This window comes from Gracilinanus agilis, chromosome X, assembly GCF_016433145.1.
Source record: "Gracilinanus agilis isolate LMUSP501 chromosome X, AgileGrace, whole genome shotgun sequence".
NCBI lineage: Eukaryota > Metazoa > Chordata > Mammalia > Didelphimorphia > Didelphidae > Gracilinanus > Gracilinanus agilis.
The window spans coordinates 6188429-6210439 of record NC_058136.1 but is presented as its reverse complement, the minus strand read 5'-3'; the positions used below and the strand labels follow the sequence as shown (position 1 = coordinate 6210439).

General features: G+C 37.5%; 1 protein-coding gene across 1 annotated transcript in view; it reads left to right on the top strand.

Moving 5' to 3' along the window:
- The window catches only part of CUL4B (cullin 4B), a 78875-nt gene that overhangs the window by 43439 nt on the left and 13425 nt on the right, over positions 1-22011 (top strand). Inside the window, exons 2-11 of the mRNA XM_044682665.1 lie at positions 1119-1234; positions 10976-11079; positions 11546-11615; positions 12683-12756; positions 13644-13806; positions 14313-14402; positions 14670-14752; positions 15300-15367; positions 16670-16788; positions 17909-18101. Coding sequence (XP_044538600.1) covers positions 1119-1234; positions 10976-11079; positions 11546-11615; positions 12683-12756; positions 13644-13806; positions 14313-14402; positions 14670-14752; positions 15300-15367; positions 16670-16788; positions 17909-18101 — 1080 coding nt within the window. The remainder of the gene's footprint in view (positions 1-1118; positions 1235-10975; positions 11080-11545; positions 11616-12682; positions 12757-13643; positions 13807-14312; positions 14403-14669; positions 14753-15299; positions 15368-16669; positions 16789-17908; positions 18102-22011) is intronic.

The window sequence follows — 22011 nt, the reverse complement described above, 5'->3', positions numbered from 1 at the left end:
CCTGACTAGTCAGAAGACTCATTCTGGAAAGTTAAGTTCAGTGGAAAAGTTTCTAAGATTCCTGTGCTAGTTAATATTAAGGAGATCAAACTTTCCTCCTGTTGCTATAGTCAGTGTTAGTGTAGAAATGAGGAATTCACTATTTCATAACATGAGAGTTCTCTTTCTTAAACCTATATTTGTATCTTCTATCATTCCTTTCCCACCCCAACAACCTTCATTTTTGCTGTAATATTTTTACCATAGGGGTCTTAATTGTCATTTACCTGAACAAAAAAAGTCTTGGGCATGCACAAAATGATCTGTGAGCACTATGATCCTTTTGTGTTTGCACATTTGTTTTAAGAAATAGTATTTGTATTTCTTGTGGCTTTTTTAAAAAAGATTTCCATGAAGACTTTTGTTTTGAAAAAAAAAATTATTTTTCTCTGAAAATATAATTTGACTTGAATTGAAGTCCCTTCATTTCTCTAAATACTACCAATAAATGTCCATCTAGAAACTCATGTTGATTTTTAAGGCTCTATGTATGATAGAATGAAATTAGGATGCTCATTCTGAATTTGGAGCTGGATCATCTATCTATACCTTGAATCTCACTTTAAGGATTATTGAAACTCTATAGGAGGAAAAGATTTGCTGGGTGTCTGGAAGTCGGGGAGGAACTGAAGAGAGTTGGTTCTAATACTTCTGTACTGTTTGCAAGGTTTGTAGACAATCTCTAAAAGGTCTTGATTTGAGGTGGTTTTGAAAAAATTTTGCTTTATATATATATATATATGTGTGTGTGTGTATATATATATATATATATACACACACACTAAGATATATATATATACTAAGCTTAAAAAGAACTTTAATGTTTAAGTAGGTATAACAGTATAGTTGGTGTTTACTTGGCATGATTAACTGGCTCCTAAACATAATGTTTTTGCCCAGTTGGTTTACTAAAATCTGTACATTTTAAACCACTGGATGAATAGTTAATTAGATTGCAGACCCCTCCCTGCCTCCCTTTTAAAATATAAGTTGCTTGACGTTGTGTTTTTTGGAAACTTAGGACTGTGATGATGTTTCCTACATAATAATTCTGATATCAACCTTTGTTTATCTTCTAGAAAAACCGAAATTGCCAGAAAATTATACAGATGAAACTTGGCAGAAATTGAAAGAGGCAGTAGAAGCCATTCAGAAGAGTACTTCGATTAAATACAATTTAGAAGAACTCTATCAGGTATGTCCAAGTTCGAATCTATAGAATTACATTAGAACGACCTCCAGTAGAGTTGGAGTTCCTAGGATTTTCCTTTTTTTTTTTCTTCTTTTTTTTTTTTTAAACCCTCACCTTCCATCTTGGAGTCAATACTGTGTATTGGCTCCAAGGCAGAAGAGTGGTAAGGGCTAGGCAATGGGGGTCAAATGACTTCCCCAGGGTCACACAGCTAGGACGTGTCTGAGGTCAGATTTGAACCTAGGACCTCCCTTCTCTAGGCCTCACTCTCAATCTACTGAGCTACCCAGCTGCCCCCGGATTTTCCTTTTCTAAAGAAGTTTTAAAGTAGATTTTTTTGTTGCCCTCCTAATGCCATTGCCTTTGCTTCTTGATTTTGTTATAATTATATCAGTTATGATATTCTCTCACTCTAGGTGTATATGCCTACCTTCACACACATGTGCAATGCCCTACGTAGGCAGAGACATGGTTCCTGAAGTCCTCATATAATAGGACTTGCTGTAGGCTCCCTGATTTAGTTTGAAGCAAGTCCTTTGTGTACCTGCTTCAGGGAACTTTCTGAGAAGGACTTTGACATCACCCATTTTCACTGTAACATGTCCTGTAAATTGGCTTCTAGTGTCTTCAAAAATGGGTATTTGCTACTGGCTATGACCCCATGTTTAGGAAAGCCAGAGCAGACACTTGATCTGTTTTTGTGGTTCCCTTCTATCTGTGCTGATGCTCTCAGGGCCTATAATAGGGTCTTGGGAAATAGGGTCTGCCTTGCCCCTGGGATGTGTGCCTGTTTTTCTTAATTTGTGACCTACCGGCTCCATCTGGTTTTAGTTCTTTCCTGCCCCTATGTTTCATGGTCTATCTTACCAAATTCCACCTCCTTTGAAAGGATTTTTTTTTATTAAACTTATTTTTCCTTTTTTTTAATTATGGATTTTTGACACACATGACCCTTAATGGAGAAGCCCCAAGACAAGACTGCATATGAAACTGGGCCTCCACTACAATAAGGCTTGTCTCTTTGAAGACTCCCTTGTTAGTTCCAATACTGCTCTGCTTGTCAGTTGTAATACTTTGAGAAATTAATTCAAAATACCACTTTTAGGGCATGAATTGATTTCATGTTCTTAGCTGACTAAAGAAGACTTAAGCTGGAGAGAAGCAGCTTTTGTGATGAAAAACTTGTGAACAATTAGAGCTATCTAAAAGTGGATTGGGCTGCCCCCTCATTAGACATCTTTTAGCAAAGGCTGGATAACTACTTGTCTATTATTTTGTAGATTTCATTCTTCTGATACCAGCTCTCCTTGGAGGTCCCCCTACCTCTTGAGATTGTGTGATTCTGCCAAAGTACTTTACCCCACAGTAATTGGTGGTGTCACTCTTACACCAGATTGCTTTAGTGACTTGATGCATAGCTATTATAATTGGAGAAGAAAAATCCCCAAATTTAATACTAGTGGATTCCCAGGAAGAAATTTTTTTGGTTCTTTTTTACAAGAAAAAATTCAGTACATGTAGTATTTGTCTATGTATTTTAACACTTGGACAGTTGGTACTCAAGTGACAATATAGATTTTTTTTTTTCTGCACAGCCTGTGACTTCAAAATTTCTAACTTGCATGTTAGATTACTGTGTTATTCCAGACTCCATAAAGTATACAGAAGCTGGCTGGCTCTTTGGACTAGTGGTGATCTCACATATTTCTCTCATTGCATATGGTAGAAGACTATTCCATCACAGTGTTTAAAGCACAGTGATCTTGTAAATTTCATCCTTGGAGGAGGAAAGGATTCACTCTTAAAGTATATAACTTTAATATATCTTGATTTTCCCCACATCATCTTCATTTTTCAAATAGCTTTGAGCATTTTTATTTTGATACTGTTATGGCATTCAAAATTTTAATTTTCTATACAAATGTGGGTTGTTATTAATAAACCTTATTTTACTTGGTCTCAAATATTTTTCTAAGGTTTTTAAGCAAAACGATTTTCTGTACAACCTTAGTATCCACATATTTGAAGATCTGCACTTGTTGATTCTCCTTTGCTATTTGAGGTGGCCCAAATTTTAAACTTAATTTTTTGGATTGTTCTCACAGAAAGATTCTTTGAGTTATTCAAATGTTGAGGAGAGGAGGGACAAAGCTAGGGGACTGTGCTTCACACCACCTGGCTTTCAGGTTCTTGTTTTGTACTTGAGGCAGATTAGTGGTGGTTTTGTTTGTTGAAAAGACAAGCATGGAAGCCTCTGCATGCTTTGCCCATTTAAGTTTTCAGTTAGAAAAGTATGTACATTGAACTTTTGTTTCTCTTAACACTAGGAATACATATCAAATAAGCCCAAGTATTTTGAGAACTTGGCCTTTAAATAAACACAATTTTGTTTCTTTTCAGTTTGTCCCAAGTTATTTATGTCTTTAACTTTTTAACATGTCAAAGCACTATAGTTTCGGGTAGGCAATTCTAACTTCTCTGACTTTAAAACCATCAACCATAGACAGTGGTTGGCTCTAGCTTTGGTATTATTGGATATAAATTGTGTAAGTGTTGGTTTGCCTGGCTTTTGCATTTTTTTTTGAAGGGTCCTCTTCTCTTCTTTTTCAATGTGATAGCAATTGATTCTGTGGGTAAAGTTTTCGCAAATGGCTTCAGAATAGCTGATTGGTAAATGATGGCAACTGAATCAGTGCTTGGTAAGCTCCTGTGCACTATGTTCTCCCTGAAATAGATACACAGATCACTCAGTGAAGCTTCACATTCCAAATATGCTTCAGTAGACACCATTAACCAGGATAAGAAGCCTTAGTTCCATTCCTGACTCTACAAGAGTACGGACAGTCCGTGATTGTGTGTGTAGGACTCAAGTTGCTTTAGTGAGGATTTCATTATTTGTATGTCAGGGTCTGTTCTAGGTTTAATAAAGGGATGGCTGGTTTTGTTCCAGGCACATGAAAATATCAATGTGAATTATTATTGTTATTATCTTCCTCATTGGCTTGTTAGCTGGAAATAGATCAGAGAATATTTCTCTTTATTTTCTCTCTGGGAATCTTTCTGATCTCTGAAGGAAAAAAAGTTTAGCAATCCAGGATGCACATAATCGGGGAAGAAAGAGTTCCTCTGCCCCTCTTTTGGAGAGGACTATAAAAGCAAGCATTGGGTAGTGATGTATTTCTGGATAAGAGGGAGACATGACTAGCAGCAGTGCAGAGTATCTTTCTCTTTGTGAGCCCTGATCCTTTTAGTTAAGGAGAGGCTTTGGTGACTTCCTTGGCCATGACTAGAACTGCCTAGTGGACTCTATATATGCTTAATTTGCTTGCATGAGTGTTTAGGGGCAAGCTTGAGGCTGTTTGTGATTGTGGGGAAAGCCAGGTTTTTAAAAAACTTACAGAAACCTAGCAGTGCTAAACATAACTCAATTCTTCTTAGGTTGTAATCAAGGTAATATTTTGAAAAATTACTTAAAACTTGTTATTCTTCATTTTTAATAATTTCAGTATATTATGTGGGTCTTTTTAAAAAGAATTAAATGAGTGTAAAAGTTAGCTAGCTGATGAGGGAGGTCTAGCTGGCAGTGTGAAATTGTTTTTAAATGTATAAAACCTGCAAAAAAAGATTGCTGTGAGCAAGTGGTGAATCAGAAATACATAACACTATAAGGGTCAATGCTCTGGGAGGGAAACAACAAAATCCTGTCTCTACTCTCTTTCCTGGGTCTTCAGGTAGAGAAATTCTGGGTTTCCTTCTATTGTGTTGCTTTCATTTTAATCCTCTTCATTTTCCTTTCTCTTTTCCCCAACAAAATCCCATTCCCTACTTAGCCCCTTTTTCTCCTACTCCCACATAATAGACAGTATATTTGGGGAGTGCAGGATTTGAATTTTAGCTCTAAAGCCAAGACATGACCTAGAGTTCTTCTTACACTCCATTTGCTGCCTGCTTGTGTTTTCACTGGTGAGAAAGTTTTTCAAGCAAGTAAGTGTTTGGGATGCTTATACTTTGGGGAGGAGAGGTAGGGAGTGGGATGAGTAAATTAAATAAATTTACTTGTCATTAGCTTATATGAAAGAAATAAACACATATACAAATCTTGTATTTAAAAGATTTGCGATTGTGAAAAAATTATGTTCAGCTGAAAAATAATTGCAAACTAGATGGCTGGTGCCAGAACTGAGAATGTGATTGGTAGCATGAGGTAGTGAATAGAGTACTGGACAGACTTGGAGACAGGAAAACCTGAGTTCAAATTCTCTCTGACATACTTGCTGAGAGGTGAGACCATAGGCACATCACTTACCCTTCCTAAGCCTTAGTTTCCTCATCTATAAAATGGAGATAATAATAGTACCAATCTCACAGGGTGGTTGTAAGTTCAAACAAATGAGGTTATATATGTGCAGTTCAGTGCAAACCTTAAAGCATTATAGAAATATTAATAATTTTATGTAAATGGCTTTGTGAACTGTAAAGTACTATATAAGTGTTAGCCATTATTATCATTTAGGCAGTTTTGAAAATATATTATGCCAGACTCCCTGGACTCTGAGTTGTTTTGTTTGGGGTGTTTTCTCTCCCTTTTTTTTTCCCCTTTAATGAAACTGACAGATGCCAGCTGTGACTATTTCTCTAGAAGAACTTAAAAGGAGGAATCCAGTGGAAGCATGCAGTTTGGGGTTTTGAGTGTATGTGTTTTTAACAATATACAGTATTACACTTTTAACAGTATATATAGTATTTCCAATTTCACATGATGGTTCCAGTCTCTTTCTGCCTGTCTGTGTCCTTCTCTGAACTTCCTTCTGCTCTCTTCTGGATTTGAAAAAATGATTCCTTGATACTCTTTTTTTTTAGTAGCAATAGCAATACCTGTCCTTCCCCATCTCCCCATCCCCCAGTTGCTGCTTTAATACATTGAATTGTAAGTTCTATAAAGATAAGCTGCTATCATGACGTTTTTATTTTGGTTATTTCACATTTTCTGGATACAAAACCACTTTACCTATGACATCTTATTTATCTTCACAACAGCCCTTTCCTAACATCATTATCTCCATTTAATGGGAGAGTCACATCTTTGTGTCCTAGGGGGTTTTTCCTACCTTATTAGCTATGAAGACATGAACAAGCCATTTGACCCTTTCTGAGCTCAAAGACTTTGGAGAGAGTTCCTGATGAAATCTGAGGTCCTCAATCCCAGAAGAACCTGAAGTTGCCCCATATCTCTCCAAGAGCCAATCTCTTTCTGGGCATTGACATTTCCCATTTCTCTCATCACCATCTTACTTTCAAAAAACAATTGTTGAAGTCTTTGGGATTTTATTTTTTATTTTTCTCTCTTTGGGGTGTTTAAACATTCCTTTCTAACAAATTAAAAACAGCAGACTCAACTAACAAAGCCAACCACATCTGATAATTTATGAGAATGCACATTAATTGTTGAATGTATTATCAAAACCAAGACCTTTCTTTTGTTTTAAATAAACCTCGTTATCTCTTGTTTTTACCATTATCTGCATTTCCATGCAGCCGACTTGTTGAAACTAAAATATGGAAAAAATTAACTGTTCCACATTCATAGTTCTCCAGAAGAAAGGGAGATGTTTTTTAATCTCTCTTCTTTACCAGCCCCATCCCCTCCCCTTCTTTTTAAAAATTTCTTATTGGCCTCTGGGTACAAATGTGATCACTATATCACAGTATTAAATTTCAATTAAAATCAGAACCTCTTTTTAAAAATTCAAATTTGTTTTTAATTATCAAGCACTTATTTTTTCCCTTTATACCTCTCTACCTAGAGCAAAATGAAAAACAGAACCCTCAGAACATTTTCATATTTACCATGCCCACCTTGAGTCCCTGACCTCTCTGTCAGGAGATGGATAGCATTCTTGATCATTAGTCCTCTGGGATTGTTTGCTTTCAATAGTATCTTTAAGTCTTTCAAAGGTATTTGTCTTTATAACATTGTTGTCTTTATAGAAAATTGTTCTCCTGGTTCTGTGCTCTTCATTCTGCATCAGTTCATTAAAGTCTTCCCGGGTTTCTCCAAAATCATCTTTTTTATCATTTCTTATGACACGATAATGGCATAATATGGCAATAAATATGACATTCCATGACGTTCAGTTTGTTCAACCATTCCTTAATTGATTAGTTTATTTTGTTTTATTTTATTTATATTATATATATATTTATATTATATATATTTATTTATTTTATATTATTTAGTTTTATTTTATTCATTTTTCAAAAAGCTATGTCATTTGACAGATTCCTTACATTTAAATGAGGATTCAAGGTAAAGTTCTTCCTTTTTAGTTCATTAAAACTTTCCCCTCCTATTTAGAATTTATCCCACGAACATGTGAGTGATTAAAAATGTAAATTGCCAACATTATCAAGTGCTTACCTTGAGCTCAGCTTTACAATATCATGCCCTTACAAATGTTGGGGAGGGAACATGAATATATCCAGAGCTCAGTCATGAAATATCATTAAATCTTTGATAACAGAAAGCTGAAAAGTTAAGCATCCTGAGAATATCAAATGGCAAAAAAAAGGTAGAGATTGATTTGACCCATTTCTTTGCTGTCCAAAGAAATAAAAAGTGGACCTTACAGAAGCCCTGTGACTAACAAGGTCAGGGTCTAGAGACTTAAGCTATTTGCTAAGATTACTCATTGTACAAAATTTGCTGTATCTAAGCCTTCAGCTTTCTGATAGGAGAGTCTAAGGTAATAGTATTTATTGTAATGGGTTTTACCATCTCAGGTATCCTATTAGCAATGAAAAGATAGCTAAGATTAGAGTTCTTTCATCAAATCTCTATTATCCTTCAACTTTACTTATTCCTTTAAGTCTGCTTTACGATGCCTTCATAGAAAAACTCCAGACTCCCAAATCATTCACAGAAGCAATGGAACCAACCATACCAAGAGATCCAGAGCCCGGGAGAAAGACAGAGTTGAAGCATGTATTTCACTATCTGTAAACATTCATTGAATAGGGACTTAGAACAGGGTACTGGACTAGGGCATTTGGGATCAGAAGGTCCAAAGACAAAAAGCCCCCAGGCCTGTGAAGGGATTATAATCAGTTTTGAGAGGGAGGCAGGCAAGACACTATCTCTCTCCCTCTTTCTCTCTTGTTTCTCTCTGTGATCACACATTTTACCAAATGAATAAGTGTAATAGGAATAAAGGTTGTGTTGATTGCCAGGTGGGGCAGTCTGGGAGTACTCTGTGGAGACTCTGGAAGGCTAAATGCTAGGGCTGGACTTCTTAGACCTGGAGGGTTGAGTGGAGACATTCTAGCCCAGTTCCTTTTGGAATAAATTGATCAGTTGCCATGGGTTGGTGGCTGTAGGGCTCAATTGAGAAAGTCTTTAGAGAAAACCTGTTTCTTCATTTTTCTCTCAGGAAGATGCAAAAGACACTTATAATCTTAGATGGTAGGTAGGGTAATTAGTTGCCTGAAAATTTTTTTCTAAGCCTGGTTTGATCTCTAGACTCTGAAGATTAGTATGTGGTTTTATAGTCTATGCCTTTCACCTCAGCCAGGGGATTTGGATGCCCCTTGGAGTTGAGCAGATCTTTAGTGATCTCCTGTGGTGTGCCCCTGACTCTGCAAAGAGACTGAAAGAGAAAAAGAAGAGTAAGATAAGGTCCCTGCTTTTGAGGGTCTTTAAATCTATTAGGGAAGATTAACCATGCACCTCAATAAAATACAAAAGAGAGCTCCCTGCAGAAGGAGGGGAGAGTTCACTTCTAGCAGAGGGGTTACAAGGAAATGTGTTTCATTGTGGGGGCTGGAGGTGAAGAACATTTCTGGAACAGAGAACAGCCAGGTGGCAAAGCTTGGGATGTGTTCTTAGCATTAGCTGGAGTAGAATGGATCAAAAGAAGTGCTAGGAGATAAAGCAGGTATAAGCTAGATAGTTTGCTGTCAGGAGTAGGCATTGGGAAATCAGTAAAGGATTCAGAACATTGATGATTGGAACTCTCCTACAGTAAGAAAATTAATGTGGCCCTGAGCTAGGCCTCTGGATCTGGTAAGGAAAAGACAGCAGAGCTTTGAGATCCTTAAGAGGTAGAAATGATGATTTAATTTGGGGATGGGGGCAAGAAAAACCTAGGCTGGCCCTATTTTCACTATGGGCAGTATGGGGATGCCATTAACAGAAGAAGGAGCGGGTTTGAGAGGAAAGAGAAGTTTTGTTCCCAACATATTGTTTGAGATATCCTCAGGCCTTCAGTTTGGAAATGTTCATCTGGAGTAGGGGGATGAGATTGGAGGGTAAAAGATATGGATTCTTGAGCAGGATATCTGAGAGGAGAGAAAAAAGGACCAGAGACATTCTTTTCCTGTTGATTGTGGGCTTTAAAAGAACATTTTTTTTTTTTTACATTTGTCATTAGTGAATTCTTATCAAATTTCTTCAAAAATCCTTTTACTCTTTGGGACAGCTGTTTTAAAATTGAAAGCACTTGGTATACATAACCACAACATTCCCTGCATCCTGGAGCTTGTCCCTTTGTCATGTAGCCCAAGCATTAAGAAGAGAACAATTTAGCTTCTGTGGAAGGAGGGGAAATTGCAATCATTTGCCTGAGGATTATCAGTTGTACTGTTTTGCAGATTTATATTTGGTTAAATATTCTTCAACTGAAACCTTATGTGGGAGAAATTTCTCATAATTATATACTGTACCTCTTGTTACAAAAGTCTTGGTACTATTGTCTGCTTTTTCCAGTTGAGGGAGAAAAAAAATTTTTTTTTAAATTATAGGAAGAAAACTTTTAGCCCGCTGTAGGTATTAATCTTTTGATTGAGGTAACCACAGTACCCAAAGAGATATGCCTACGCGTGTTGAAGAAAAAGGAATTGTGATTTATAACAAATCAGTGTATAAGTAGGTACCTTTTTGTATGTTACAGTCACTTTGAATTGAATCTCTTCAGGGTAGTGCCACCATCTTATCTACAGATGTGTTCATTTCCGTCAAAATCCTTTATTGAGTCTAGTGACTTTTTATCTTGATGTCTAACTCCTCTCAAGCTAGCTTTCTTTTATAAATATCATAAAAGGGTATTTTGATGTAAATCACTGATAAAGTCTTTTCTTCCATCCTTTTAAGATAGTATTTGTGTTTGGTCTTTAAATTTTTTTTCAATTAATAAATATATATTTTCCCCTCCATGTTACTCACCAACTTAAAAAAAAGCAGAAACTATGTAATAAATATTCATAGTCAAGCAAAACATATTCCTATGTTGGCCATGACCAAAAATGTTTCCTTTTCTGCATTTGTTATCTCTCTTGTCACAAGGTGGGGAACATTCTTCCTCATCTCTGGGAATCATCATTGAACAGAATTCTTAAGCCTTTCAGAGAGCTTTTGACTAAACTAAACAAAGGATGCTCACCACAGATAAGATGGACAGTTTTGCTTACATCAGATTTCATGTTTTTGCACAAACAAATCTATATATTAAAAATTTGAAGGGAAATGGTTAACTAGGAGGAAAAAACTTTGCAGCAAGTTTGTCCAATGACAGTCTTATTTCTAAGACACTTAAAGAACTGGTTCAGGTTTATAAGAATAAGAGCCAATTGTTTAAATGATCAGAAGGTATGAGCAGGCAGTGAAACATTCAAATGTTCTAGAGCCCTCCGAAAAACTGCTGTTCCAACTCACTAATAATGAGAGGTGCGTTTCTGTGTTTTATCTTTCAGGCTGTCGAAAACCTCTGTTCCTACAAGATCTCCGCAAACTTATACAAACAGCTGAGACAGATATGTGAAGAGCACATCAGATCCCAAATCTACCAGTTCCGAGAATATCCTTCTGAAAGCAAGAACAGCTTCTATAGCAGATTCTCTATTATTTGCCTTTCCATTCTCCATATTTCTAGCCCCATTCCATTTACCCTTTTGGAAAAAGACATAGTAGGTTTTGGGGGTTTGGAATTGTCTGTTTGTAATCTAATTTTACAGTGTTTTGAGTTTGGTACCAGTAAGGCATTGCCCTCTTCCCCTAACAAACTTCCATTTGAGAGGGAGCAGGGAGAACAAATCTTAGAGGCTGGAAATGTGGGACTTAGTGGATGGAAGTTCTGAGGGGGCTTTAGCTCCATCTTTAAGGCCACCTTGAGAGGAAGTGATGGCATTTTTGAGAAATTGCACTGCATTCTGGGATTGTATTGTGTAGTTCCATTGTATGATGCATTCACCATGTTTATTTTTTAATTGCTTTCATGTATTACTTTACATTAATCTGTTAACATTTTCTTAACATCCCTTCATGGGTTCATTGGACAGTGTTCTGTTTCTAAAGAAGATAGATAAATGCTGGCAAAATCACTGCAGACAAATGGTAAGCTTGAAGAAGTCTTTATAGTTAAGCCAAAAATACTGGAGCAAAAGTATCATTGAATGAGTCTAGGGAAGGAAAAGATGAAAACTAGATTGTTTTCAAAGATAATTTCAAATCCCTACTAGGTACTTTTTCACTATTTGTTTTGGTTAAAGAGAGCTTTTTCATGTTTTAAAGTCTTAAGCAGAGATAGTTGTTCATTTTAGATTAATTTGCATTGTAATTCAAAACCTCCACTAAAGTCCTGCTTTGATACCCTAATTTCATGGCATGGAGGTGACCCTGGATTCTTGAAGGCTGTGCCAGTGGAGAACAAGTTCTAGCAGGCCCTACCAAGCTGGAAGGGCTTCAGAGATGGGCCTGGTGATTGGATGGATATCTGTTGGTTCAGACTTAGTCCAGCTATGCCCAAAAAGGCTCATCACCAAGTTGACCACAGGGTGATGGCTCTTTGAGTCACAGCAACTCTCAAAGACAGTCTTCTAATTTGTAGAAGATTCGTGTTCAGTGTAGATGGAAGGAGTACCTACACTAATGAAATGAGAGATTCTTAAAGACTTGGGTCTTAATGTGTTTTGCTGCTTTTGTGTGTTTGTGTGTATGTGTGTTTTTCTAAAAGCTCAGCATTTTGCCATCGAAGAATTGGCAGGTGTTTTCTATGTAAATATTTCTATGTAAATAAATAAAGTCACTTGACCCCTCTAGCACTTAGATCTTATTATGGTCTTATCTGAGGGGTGTCTGTCAGATCCACAGTTTTAGAACCTTCTTTACCCACACCTTTGGCTACCAACCCACTCCATTGAAGAGGAGTATTGCGTATAGACTCTGTCCATGTTGTTCCTGAATAAGGAAATAATAGGGCTATTCTATAAAGTTAAAGACCCACAAGAATAAGATTCATGGGAGAGAGAACATAGCTTTTCTCTGTGTGTGTGTGTGTGTGTGTGTACTGCACATGTTTCTGGTTCATTCTTCAATTCTCTTTAGGTCTTTATTATGAGCAAATGATACTTCAGTCTTTAAAAAAGATAAAAATCAGTATGATTGCTTTTCTTTCCTGGCAGATCATGATTAGGAGCATTTTTTTGTTTCTGGATCGAACATATGTTCTTCAGAATTCAATGCTGCCTTCCATTTGGTAAGAATACCCTCAGATAGGCTTTATCTGGTACAACTCCTAGCTGTGATCTTCTTTTAAAAAAAACAACCCTTATTTTCTATCTTAGTAATAACTCTTTAAGACAGAAGGGCAAGAACTAGGGAAATAGGGTTAAGTGCCTTGCCTGGGGTCACACAGCTAGGAAGTGTCTGAGGCCAGATTTGACTCCAGGGCCTCCTGTCTCTAGGCCTGGCTTGTTCCACTGATATATCTAGATGCCCTCTTAGCACTAACTTTTGATAATCTGCACTAAAGGTCTATTCCCAGTCCATTTCTATTGACTTTGAAGTCTGGTTAGCCATTTAACTTTTCTAATGTGGCTTGTGCACACAAAAATCTTATTGTATTTCCTTAGCACATAACATTGGGCACAGATTAGATAGAATTTTGTGTTGGAAGAAGCTAGCCTTCTGTTCAAGTGTTTGCTTTGGAATATCCAGAGGAAATAATTTCCAACTAAGTAATCAATCCTGACATCAGCTGTTGTAGGAGAAAGCACTGCAAATTCAGTACCCCCAAAAAATGGTTGTTTCAAAAAACTATAATTTGGGCCAGTTTTTATTGGTTACTCATTTTTATTTGTTAAGAATCTGCTTTGAAGCTGTGTTAGAAACAGCATCTTAAGAAGGCTTAGCCATGGAGAAAACAGAAAGTTTAGCTTTGTTTCTGGCTAATAAAGTATAAATAAGCATATGTCTACTAGCAGAATATTTTTTAAAATAAAATTCCTATTTCATTCTGCCTGTGTACAAAGTTTGTACAAAGTAGCTGATTCAAAACTAAGAATCATAATTATAGTTTATGGGGAAAGTTAACATTTTCAAAAAGTTGCCTATTATTTAGGAAATTGTTTGGTTGACTTTCAGGGACATGGGTCTGGAATTATTCAGAACCCATATAATTAGTGATCAGAAAGTCCAGAACAAGACTATTGAAGGCATTCTCCTTTTAATTGAGAGGGAAAGAACTGGTGAAGCAATTGATAGAAGTTTGCTTCGAAGCCTTCTGAGTATGCTTTCAGATTTGCAGGTGAGTGTTTTTTTTTTTTCAACTTTCTCTGTTAATAAGTCCTTTTCTGATACTTCATCATAGTGTAGAATTGACCCTAGTTCTCAGAAGCTTGGCCTGAAGAGTATAAATTCTGCTAGGCCTGACCAAATTGGAAAGACTATCCATATGCAAACCCAGTGACTAGACATCTGTGTTCCATGGACCAACTTAGCTTAGTTCAGGGAACTTCCATCACCAGGTTAGTTGCAGGGAATGACATTTTTGTCCATAACAACTCTCAAGGCCATCTCTTTGGTCAGAGAGGTGTCCTGATCTGCCTTTTTTAGAGGGGAAGTAATACTTGCCCTGACAAAATGAATCACAGACCCTTGAAGTATATAATGTCTCCACTATCCAAGTAGAAGATAATTTCTGCTTTGTTATTTTATAAGCCAAAATTTGTAATATGCACATGGTAGTTTCTCCATAAGTTTATTGGATGAATGATTGGATGAGTTGACTTATTTTCTCCTTTGTTTTCTTAGATTTATCAAGATTCTTTTGAACAAAAATTTTTAGAAGAAACCAACCGGCTGTATTCAGCAGAGGGTCAGCGTTTAATGCAAGAAAGAGAGGTACTTGAAAAGCATGGTTGCTAGGCTGACCCCTGCCCTTCCCAGTTCATTCTTACCTACTGGAGCCTGTGCAGACCTTTGAATTTTCTCCCCATGTATTCTTGTGACATGCTTCTTCCCTGTGACCCTTACTGAGTTCCGAGAGGTCATCAAACTCTTCCCTCATAGTATTACTGCTCATGATGCCTATCAGCTCTGTTGGGAGTAGGGCGGGAGGGGCAGTCTTCTGAATGGCTAGGGGAGTGACAGATGAATTTGTCTTGGCAGGTTCCTGAATACCTTCATCATGTCAACAGACGTCTAGAAGAAGAAGCAGATAGATTGATCACCTATCTAGACCTGAGCACCCAGTAAGTATTGCTGCATGCTTTAGCCTAATAGTTTTACCATCTATTTAATTTCTCAAAGGCTTTTCAAGGCATAAAAATGTGCCAGGTGCGTGATATCAAAGCCACCAAGTACTTTGATTTGATCTAATTTACTGTTGGATTATTTTGTGCATCATAGCAGAAACTGTGATGAGAGGTTACCTTGATCTTTGAGACCTTTAGGCTAAAGTTCAGCGGACATTGCTCAGAGAAAGCCTGCTTCCAAGATTCTCCAGTTCTCCCTATTGCCCATGATGGCAGCACAGGCAGCTTCTTGGTTGCCTTCCTAGTAAAAGAAAAAACAGCAGGAAAAGGCCAAGCCCAGTGAGGCCACCAAATTGGGTTACTTCACAGCGCAAATCTAGTTCCCAAATCTGCAAGCTCGTCCCTCTCCTAGACTCCAGAGGACCAGGTCATTACTACCGCTTGTGATACAAAGTTGGGCCTATTTTACCATTCTTTTCAGGAGAGGCTTTAAATCCCCAGTGTTGGGGAATGTCAATAATTGTAAACATATTTTTTTCTATAGGAAGCCACTAATTGCTACTGTAGAAAAGCAACTTCTAGGTGAACACTTAACAGCCATTCTTCAGAAAGGTAATTGTTCCAATATAAACCAGAAAGATTGTATTTATGAAAATGTTTGCAGCAAGTGGGAAATCTGGAAAAGATTTCTCTGTTGAGCCCAATACCATGCCGTGTCTCAGGAAAGAGATACATGTAGGGGGAGGGCACACATTGTATGACTTTTACCTTTTTCTCCCCCTCAAGGCTGCATGTCCTCCTGTCCTTGTCAGAGGTCAGGAGTCAAAATGAGTTATGCTCATGTAGGACAGAAACACAAAATGGGAATTCTTGATTCAATCTATTGGACCCCAGTATGAAAGGCAAATGCCAGGTGCTTGGTACTTGCTGTGAAGCATGTAAAGTTTGGAGCCTGCCTGGCTCCTCATTTTACCTTCAACGCTCCCCGTAAATTTCATCCGATTACTGAAATTCCTCGGGCTTTTCAGATTTTTCACCTAGACAAAAAAAGCAAATGTTATTTGCCTGCCTCTCCTAGATGTCAAGGATATGGAGGAATGTTTGGAGTATGTTTAAGGATTGACAAACAGTCAAAGTAGAAAGTTGTAGTTGGGGAAAGTCTTGATAATTGGCAAGTATGTAAAGCACCTTTGGGATCAGAGCCAGATGCCAGAAGGGGAGAAATCTTTGGAAATCACACACTAGGTTTGAATGAGATTCCCTACCAAGATGTATTGCAGAAGAGGTCTGTCTGGTTCACTAGTTGTCAGTTCCTACAAGAGGTCTTTTCTCAGCATTCTGTCATAACATTATGTGAATGGAAAAACTTCCAAGGAAGCCTGTTAGTTAAACTGACAAATCATGAAGCATCTTGCTCAGTGGACCCTGGTTTAGTTTGTGTATGTCACATGTGACTCTAGGACTCCTGCAAACCCTCAGGATTCATCCTTAGCTTACCAACTGGCTTCCAGTATTGGGATCACTGATTTGGAGGTTCTGACCTTTAGTTTGATTCCCTTAAGTCTAGGAGGTACTTAGTCTCTCTGACAAGGGTTAAGTCTGACCTCTGGCACCAGCATTTAGTAAGAAGATGGCAGTGTACAATGTCCAGAGAGAAACTGCTATGTGAAATTACTTGTAGAGAGAGGTACTCCTTGGGCCAATGAAGAATTTGTCAGTTTTCCCTTGTAAAAGTGACTGCTTCGGTCCAAAGCAGATGTCCACATAAGCACCCTAGTAAAGAGTTGGTAGTCACAGGGTGTCGCCCTAACAACTTAAATTGCATCTTATGAAAAGGTCTGGTCATTCTGATGTTCAAAATGAACTTGGTGTTTCGGTTCACTTTTTTAATGCCTGGATATTTCAAATGTTTAGGTTTAAATCATCTTCTGGATGAAAATCGGATTCAAGATTTGTCGCTACTCTATCAGCTATTTACTAGGGTACGCAATGGAGTTCAGGTTCTCTTGCAGCACTGGATCGAATACATCAAGGTATGAACATGCTCAATGTGAAGGTTTATTTTCATCTCAGGTAATAAAGCAGGTCTTCAGTTCATTCTGTCTCCAAAACATTAGGAATTCTAGGAACCAGAAAGTTGAAAATGATTGATATGCTGCTTTGGATGTCCTTGGACCAAGGCAGCAACAAAGCCATTACTCTCCTGTCCTCTCCCAGCTGTAGCAGGGAATGGAGAGATGGAAAGAAAATGTTTTCTTTTTTGGCCCAAATTAATTGGGGGGGGGGGGCCTCCTACCATTTCCCCAGACTTTTCCTAAAGGAAACTAAGGGTCCCAAATGCTAATTAATGTCTACTTCTTTAAAATAAAAGTTATTAAGGATATTAACTGAAATTTAATGCAAAAAGGCAATCTTGTAAAACATGGTCCAGTTAGTACCTTCTACTCTATGAGTAATCCATGACTTAATTTGTGGTCGTGTGTTTGGGCTCATTGGCTTCTTCCTTTTTGATTACCTCATCATGGCACAGAGGGGATCCTGATTCCCCAAAAGTTCTGCCCCTGGAGCACTGGCTCTGGTACTTCCTATGAAAGCTGAAAAGAAAAGAGGCCTAGGGCCACACTTGGGACCTGCTCCTACTCCATGCCCCAGACAGTTTGGTTTTAAGGTCCTAGAGTCTCGGAAAAATATTGGCTTTGTTTTGGTCACAGCATATAAAAGACATAGTCCTCTAAGGCTTGGAGGAGCTGTGATCTGCTAGGAGGGACCCCCTGTTTGGAGAGATTGAAGTGGAAATGATAGCTAGGTAGGGATACCATAAATTTTTTTTTAAGATTTTTAAAAATTGGCAGCTAGGTAACACAGCGGATAGAGTGCCAAGGAGGATGTGGGTTCAAATATGGCCTCAGGCAGTTTCTAGTTGTGTTGACCCTGGGCAAGTCACTTAACATCAAGTACCTAGTTCTTCTGTCTTAAAGAGCCAATTACTCTTTAAGACAGAAGGTAATGTATAAGTTTTTTAAAAGCCCAATTTGAAAATGGCTCTATTATGTGGGCATACAAAATTTTAAAAGAACAAAAACCTAGTGAAAATTCTTTATAAGATAAATATTCAGGTCCAGAGGCTTCTCACTTTGAATTTTTGTTTTATAGGCATTTGGCAGCACTATTGTTATTAATCCTGAAAAGGATAAGACCATGGTACAGGAATTGCTGGATTTTAAAGATAAAGTTGACCATATTATTGATATCTGCTTTATGAAAAATGAAAAATTTGTCAATGCCATGAAAGAAGCATTTGAAACCTTCATCAACAAAAGACCAAACAAACCAGCTGAACTCATAGGTATTTTCTCCTTGTTTTGTACCTTTTTGCATGTCTCCCTGCTGTTCATGCTATTTCCATTGATTTCCTGCTTTTAAATCACATATATCCAAGCCAAACACTGGGGCTCAGCTCCTAACTATGAAAGACCATTTCTTGGTACCAGGTACTTGAGCAGTTTGTGAAAGGCTCTATCTAACAAGCCAACTCTCTACTCTAGCCCTAGCAGTCTGCTCTCTGTGGTTCACTTCTTCAACCACAGTTATCTAGAAAATTGCCAAGAACTTGAGATTGTGGGAGGAATATGGTTTTAGAAACTTTGGTCAAAGGAGAGTCCTCTTATGCTTTCATTCAGAGGCTGTTTATTCTTATTTTTGCATAATCCTCACATGCCCAGTGTCTGCATCCAACATAATTGTGATCTTGGGTCATTAAGTTAAGAGACAAACAGCTGTATATGCCTTGGGTGTGCAGGAGGGCCACAGTGTTGTCACCATTCAATAACTCCCCATTTGTCCAGCATTAATGACAAATTGAACTAAATTGGGGTTGTCATAGAAATTTTTGAGCTTATAAGTGCACACTTAGACAGTGACATCCTGCCTTCAAGTTGCTCAGTGCTGGAGAGTTTTTGAAAGATTCATGCATGCATCATTTAGCTCTCAGAGCCAGGGGAAAGAGGCTGGTGAGATAATTGTGATTTTCTCCACTCTACCCTGAAGATTACATATTTAACAAGGGCCAGGCAAAGCTGAAACTAGATACCAAAATGTTTCACATGCAGTTCTGTTCATATATGCTTTGGCTATATCTGTCTCTATACACTGAGGTCTATATCTCCATATATGTCTTTACAATCATGCATCTTGTATCTATATATAGATATAAATGTCTTTATAGTCAAATGAGTTTCATATTATACAGATGTCCTCCTCTCCATTCATATGCATTTCTCATGTGTCTCTTCATGTATGTATCAATATTCCCATTCAGTCATGTGGTTCACATAGGTCTGTATAGATGACTTTCATATGTATGTTGATTTATACATCTTTAGTCATTCATATATGTTTCATGGAAATATGTAGATCTACACATCTCCCTTTATTCAGACACACTACATGGCTGTGGTTAAATGCATCATCATTCATTTGTATACGCTGCTATGTCTATATTGCCATTCCTGGGTATATTTCATCTAGGTAGATTATGTAGATGTGTATATATATTTTTATATATAACTATATATATAAATATATAAAGTATTTATGTATATAAATTATGTGTATAATTTATATATAAATATATTTTTTTAGAGAGAGAATTTATATATTTGTGTACTTGTAATTTCAATGTTGATTCTATCTAGATATTAATGTCTATTGTAGATATCTATGTAAATATCTACTAAATTTTATTTATCTTATATAAATGTTTATTTATACACATAGAGATATATGGCTTTTCTTTATATGTAGATGCTTCTACGCTTATCTCCATTCTTAGACTTTTTGTTTATCTAGATATTAATGTCTACATTTCTATATTTCATCCGTTTAGATACAGAAAGCTTTCTTTTCAATTATTCCTTCATGATGTCNATATATATATATATATATATATATATATATATATACAGAGGTATACATCTCTATTAATATCTGTATCTAGTATCAAGATGAATATTTCCATTCTTTTGTAGGCATTTCATATCTCTATGTAAGAGCCACTAGATAGTGTTGCAATAGATAGAGTGCCATGCCTGGGATCAGGAAAACTCATCTTCCTGAGTTCAAATCTAGCCTCAGACAGACATTTCCTAGCTGTGTGTCATTTCACCTTGGTTGCTTCAATTTCTTCATCAATAAAACAAGCTGTAGAAGGAGATGGCCAACCACTCCAGTGTCTTTGTCAAGAAAACCCCAAATGGGGTCAGAAAGAGTCAGACACAACTGAAATGAGTGAACACATGATATATGCATATATATGTGTATGCATGGATGCATACCTCTCCACTCATTTTCATTTTTTATAGAGATTGATGTGTATCTGCCTATTTATATATGTTTCATATTTCTGTGTAGATATGCAGATTTATATAGATATATCACCTTTCTGTTGGTGTAGATCAGCAAGTCATCTGTGATTTACCCAGGACCACACAGCCCAGATGGGGCAGAGTCTAGGCTTGACCCACGTTGTATGGGGCTCTGAGGCCAGCCCTCTAGCTGCTAAGTTCCACTTTTCACTGAGTGTGTTTCTATACATCTTAGAGAGAGAGTGTGTGTGTGTGTGTGTGTGTGTGTGTGTGTGTGTGTGTGTGTGTGTGTGTGTGTGTGTGTGTGTAAATGAATAGAACAATGAAGCTCTCTCAGATGATATTTTAGAGCTGTTTGTTCCCATACCAAATGGCCCCAGACCTCTTTGCTTCTGTCCTCTCTATTGCTTTAGGCTGCTACTCGTTTCTGCATTCAGGGTGCCTGCTCTCCTTGAGCTGTGCTCAGCAAGTACTCCCCACTCCTATTTTTAGTGTTTTATTCTGATCTTTTGAGGAATAAGCTCAACCCAGGCTGAGGAGGCATGTCCAGAATTATGAATAAAGTAAGAGTAACTGAGTACTGAGTGATAGCCTGAGGAGTTCTTAGGAATGCAAATGTTGTGATTCTCTTGTGAATACTCAGACCCCTTTGGGGCTTTCTATTTATTTCTTAGCTGCAGTTGAGATAGTTAAAGTTGCTAAATAGACTGCCTCCACATATGGGAACTGTGTCTGTTTATTCATTGGTCATTTTCACAATGATCCATATCATCAAGGAAAGGTTAAAATCTTTTCCTATTTCTCTTTAAAAAGGAATGGAAACACAAAGCTCGTTTTAGAAACTATTAGCTTTTAAAGTTGATCTGTTTCAGTGCGGTTGATGAATAAAAATGTAACAAATAATAAAGTGAGATGTAAATAAAACAGCAACAATAAAAATAGGTGTTTTCCCAGTTGCCCCCCTCCTCCAATGTTAACTTCTTTCCAAAACAAATGGAAAACAGTGATATAAAACTTGGAACTTCCTGACTGTATAACATTCTGTACCTATTCTGTGACCACCACAGGGCAGTTAGGTGACCCAGTAGATAGAGCCCTGGGCCTGGAGTCAAGAAGATCTGAGTTCAAACACTTACTATCTCTGTGACCCTGGGCAAGTTACTTCACTTGTGTCTGCCTCTTTTTTCTTCATCTGTGTAATAGAAATAACACCACCAGGGTCATTGTGAGGATCAAATGAGGTATTTGCAAAGTACCAAGCACAGTGCCTGGCATGCAGTAGGGCACTCTGTAGATGCCTGCTTTCTCCCCACCAGCAGGATGAATCGTGTGGCCCAACACTGACCTTAAGTCTGTTCTCTTGGTGTTACCATCATTTATTTTTCTGTTGTCACTGCCCGTTCCTATTTTCCTGTATTTCTTTTTCCTTGATCTACACTTCATACATATCTTGTCATGTTTCTCAGACTTCCTTCTATGTCACCTCTTTGGCACACTGATGTTCCATTATATTCAATTACCACATCTTATTAATCATCCCCATGTACTTTGTCTCTCTTTTTTTTACTCCTACTTTTTAGGAATATCTTTTGATCAAACATTCAAACCATTTGACACGTTTTTGAAAGCTGAGTATTTCTGAAAATTCACACCTCATTTCTTCCCCATATCACGTAAACAAGGCATCGCTCTCTTAACATTGGGTTCTATCCAAAGCCTACCTCCTCTGATTTTAGCATTAGGCGAAGGAGACCACCAGTAATGACATCAGAATTCTTCTGTAGCCTCACCCAGCTGCCTGGATCTCATTGTCGGGAAAACCAATATTTACAGCTATAAGAACCAACTTCTTTATTCCTTCCTACTTGGCAGCAGGATTGGACCAATATATAC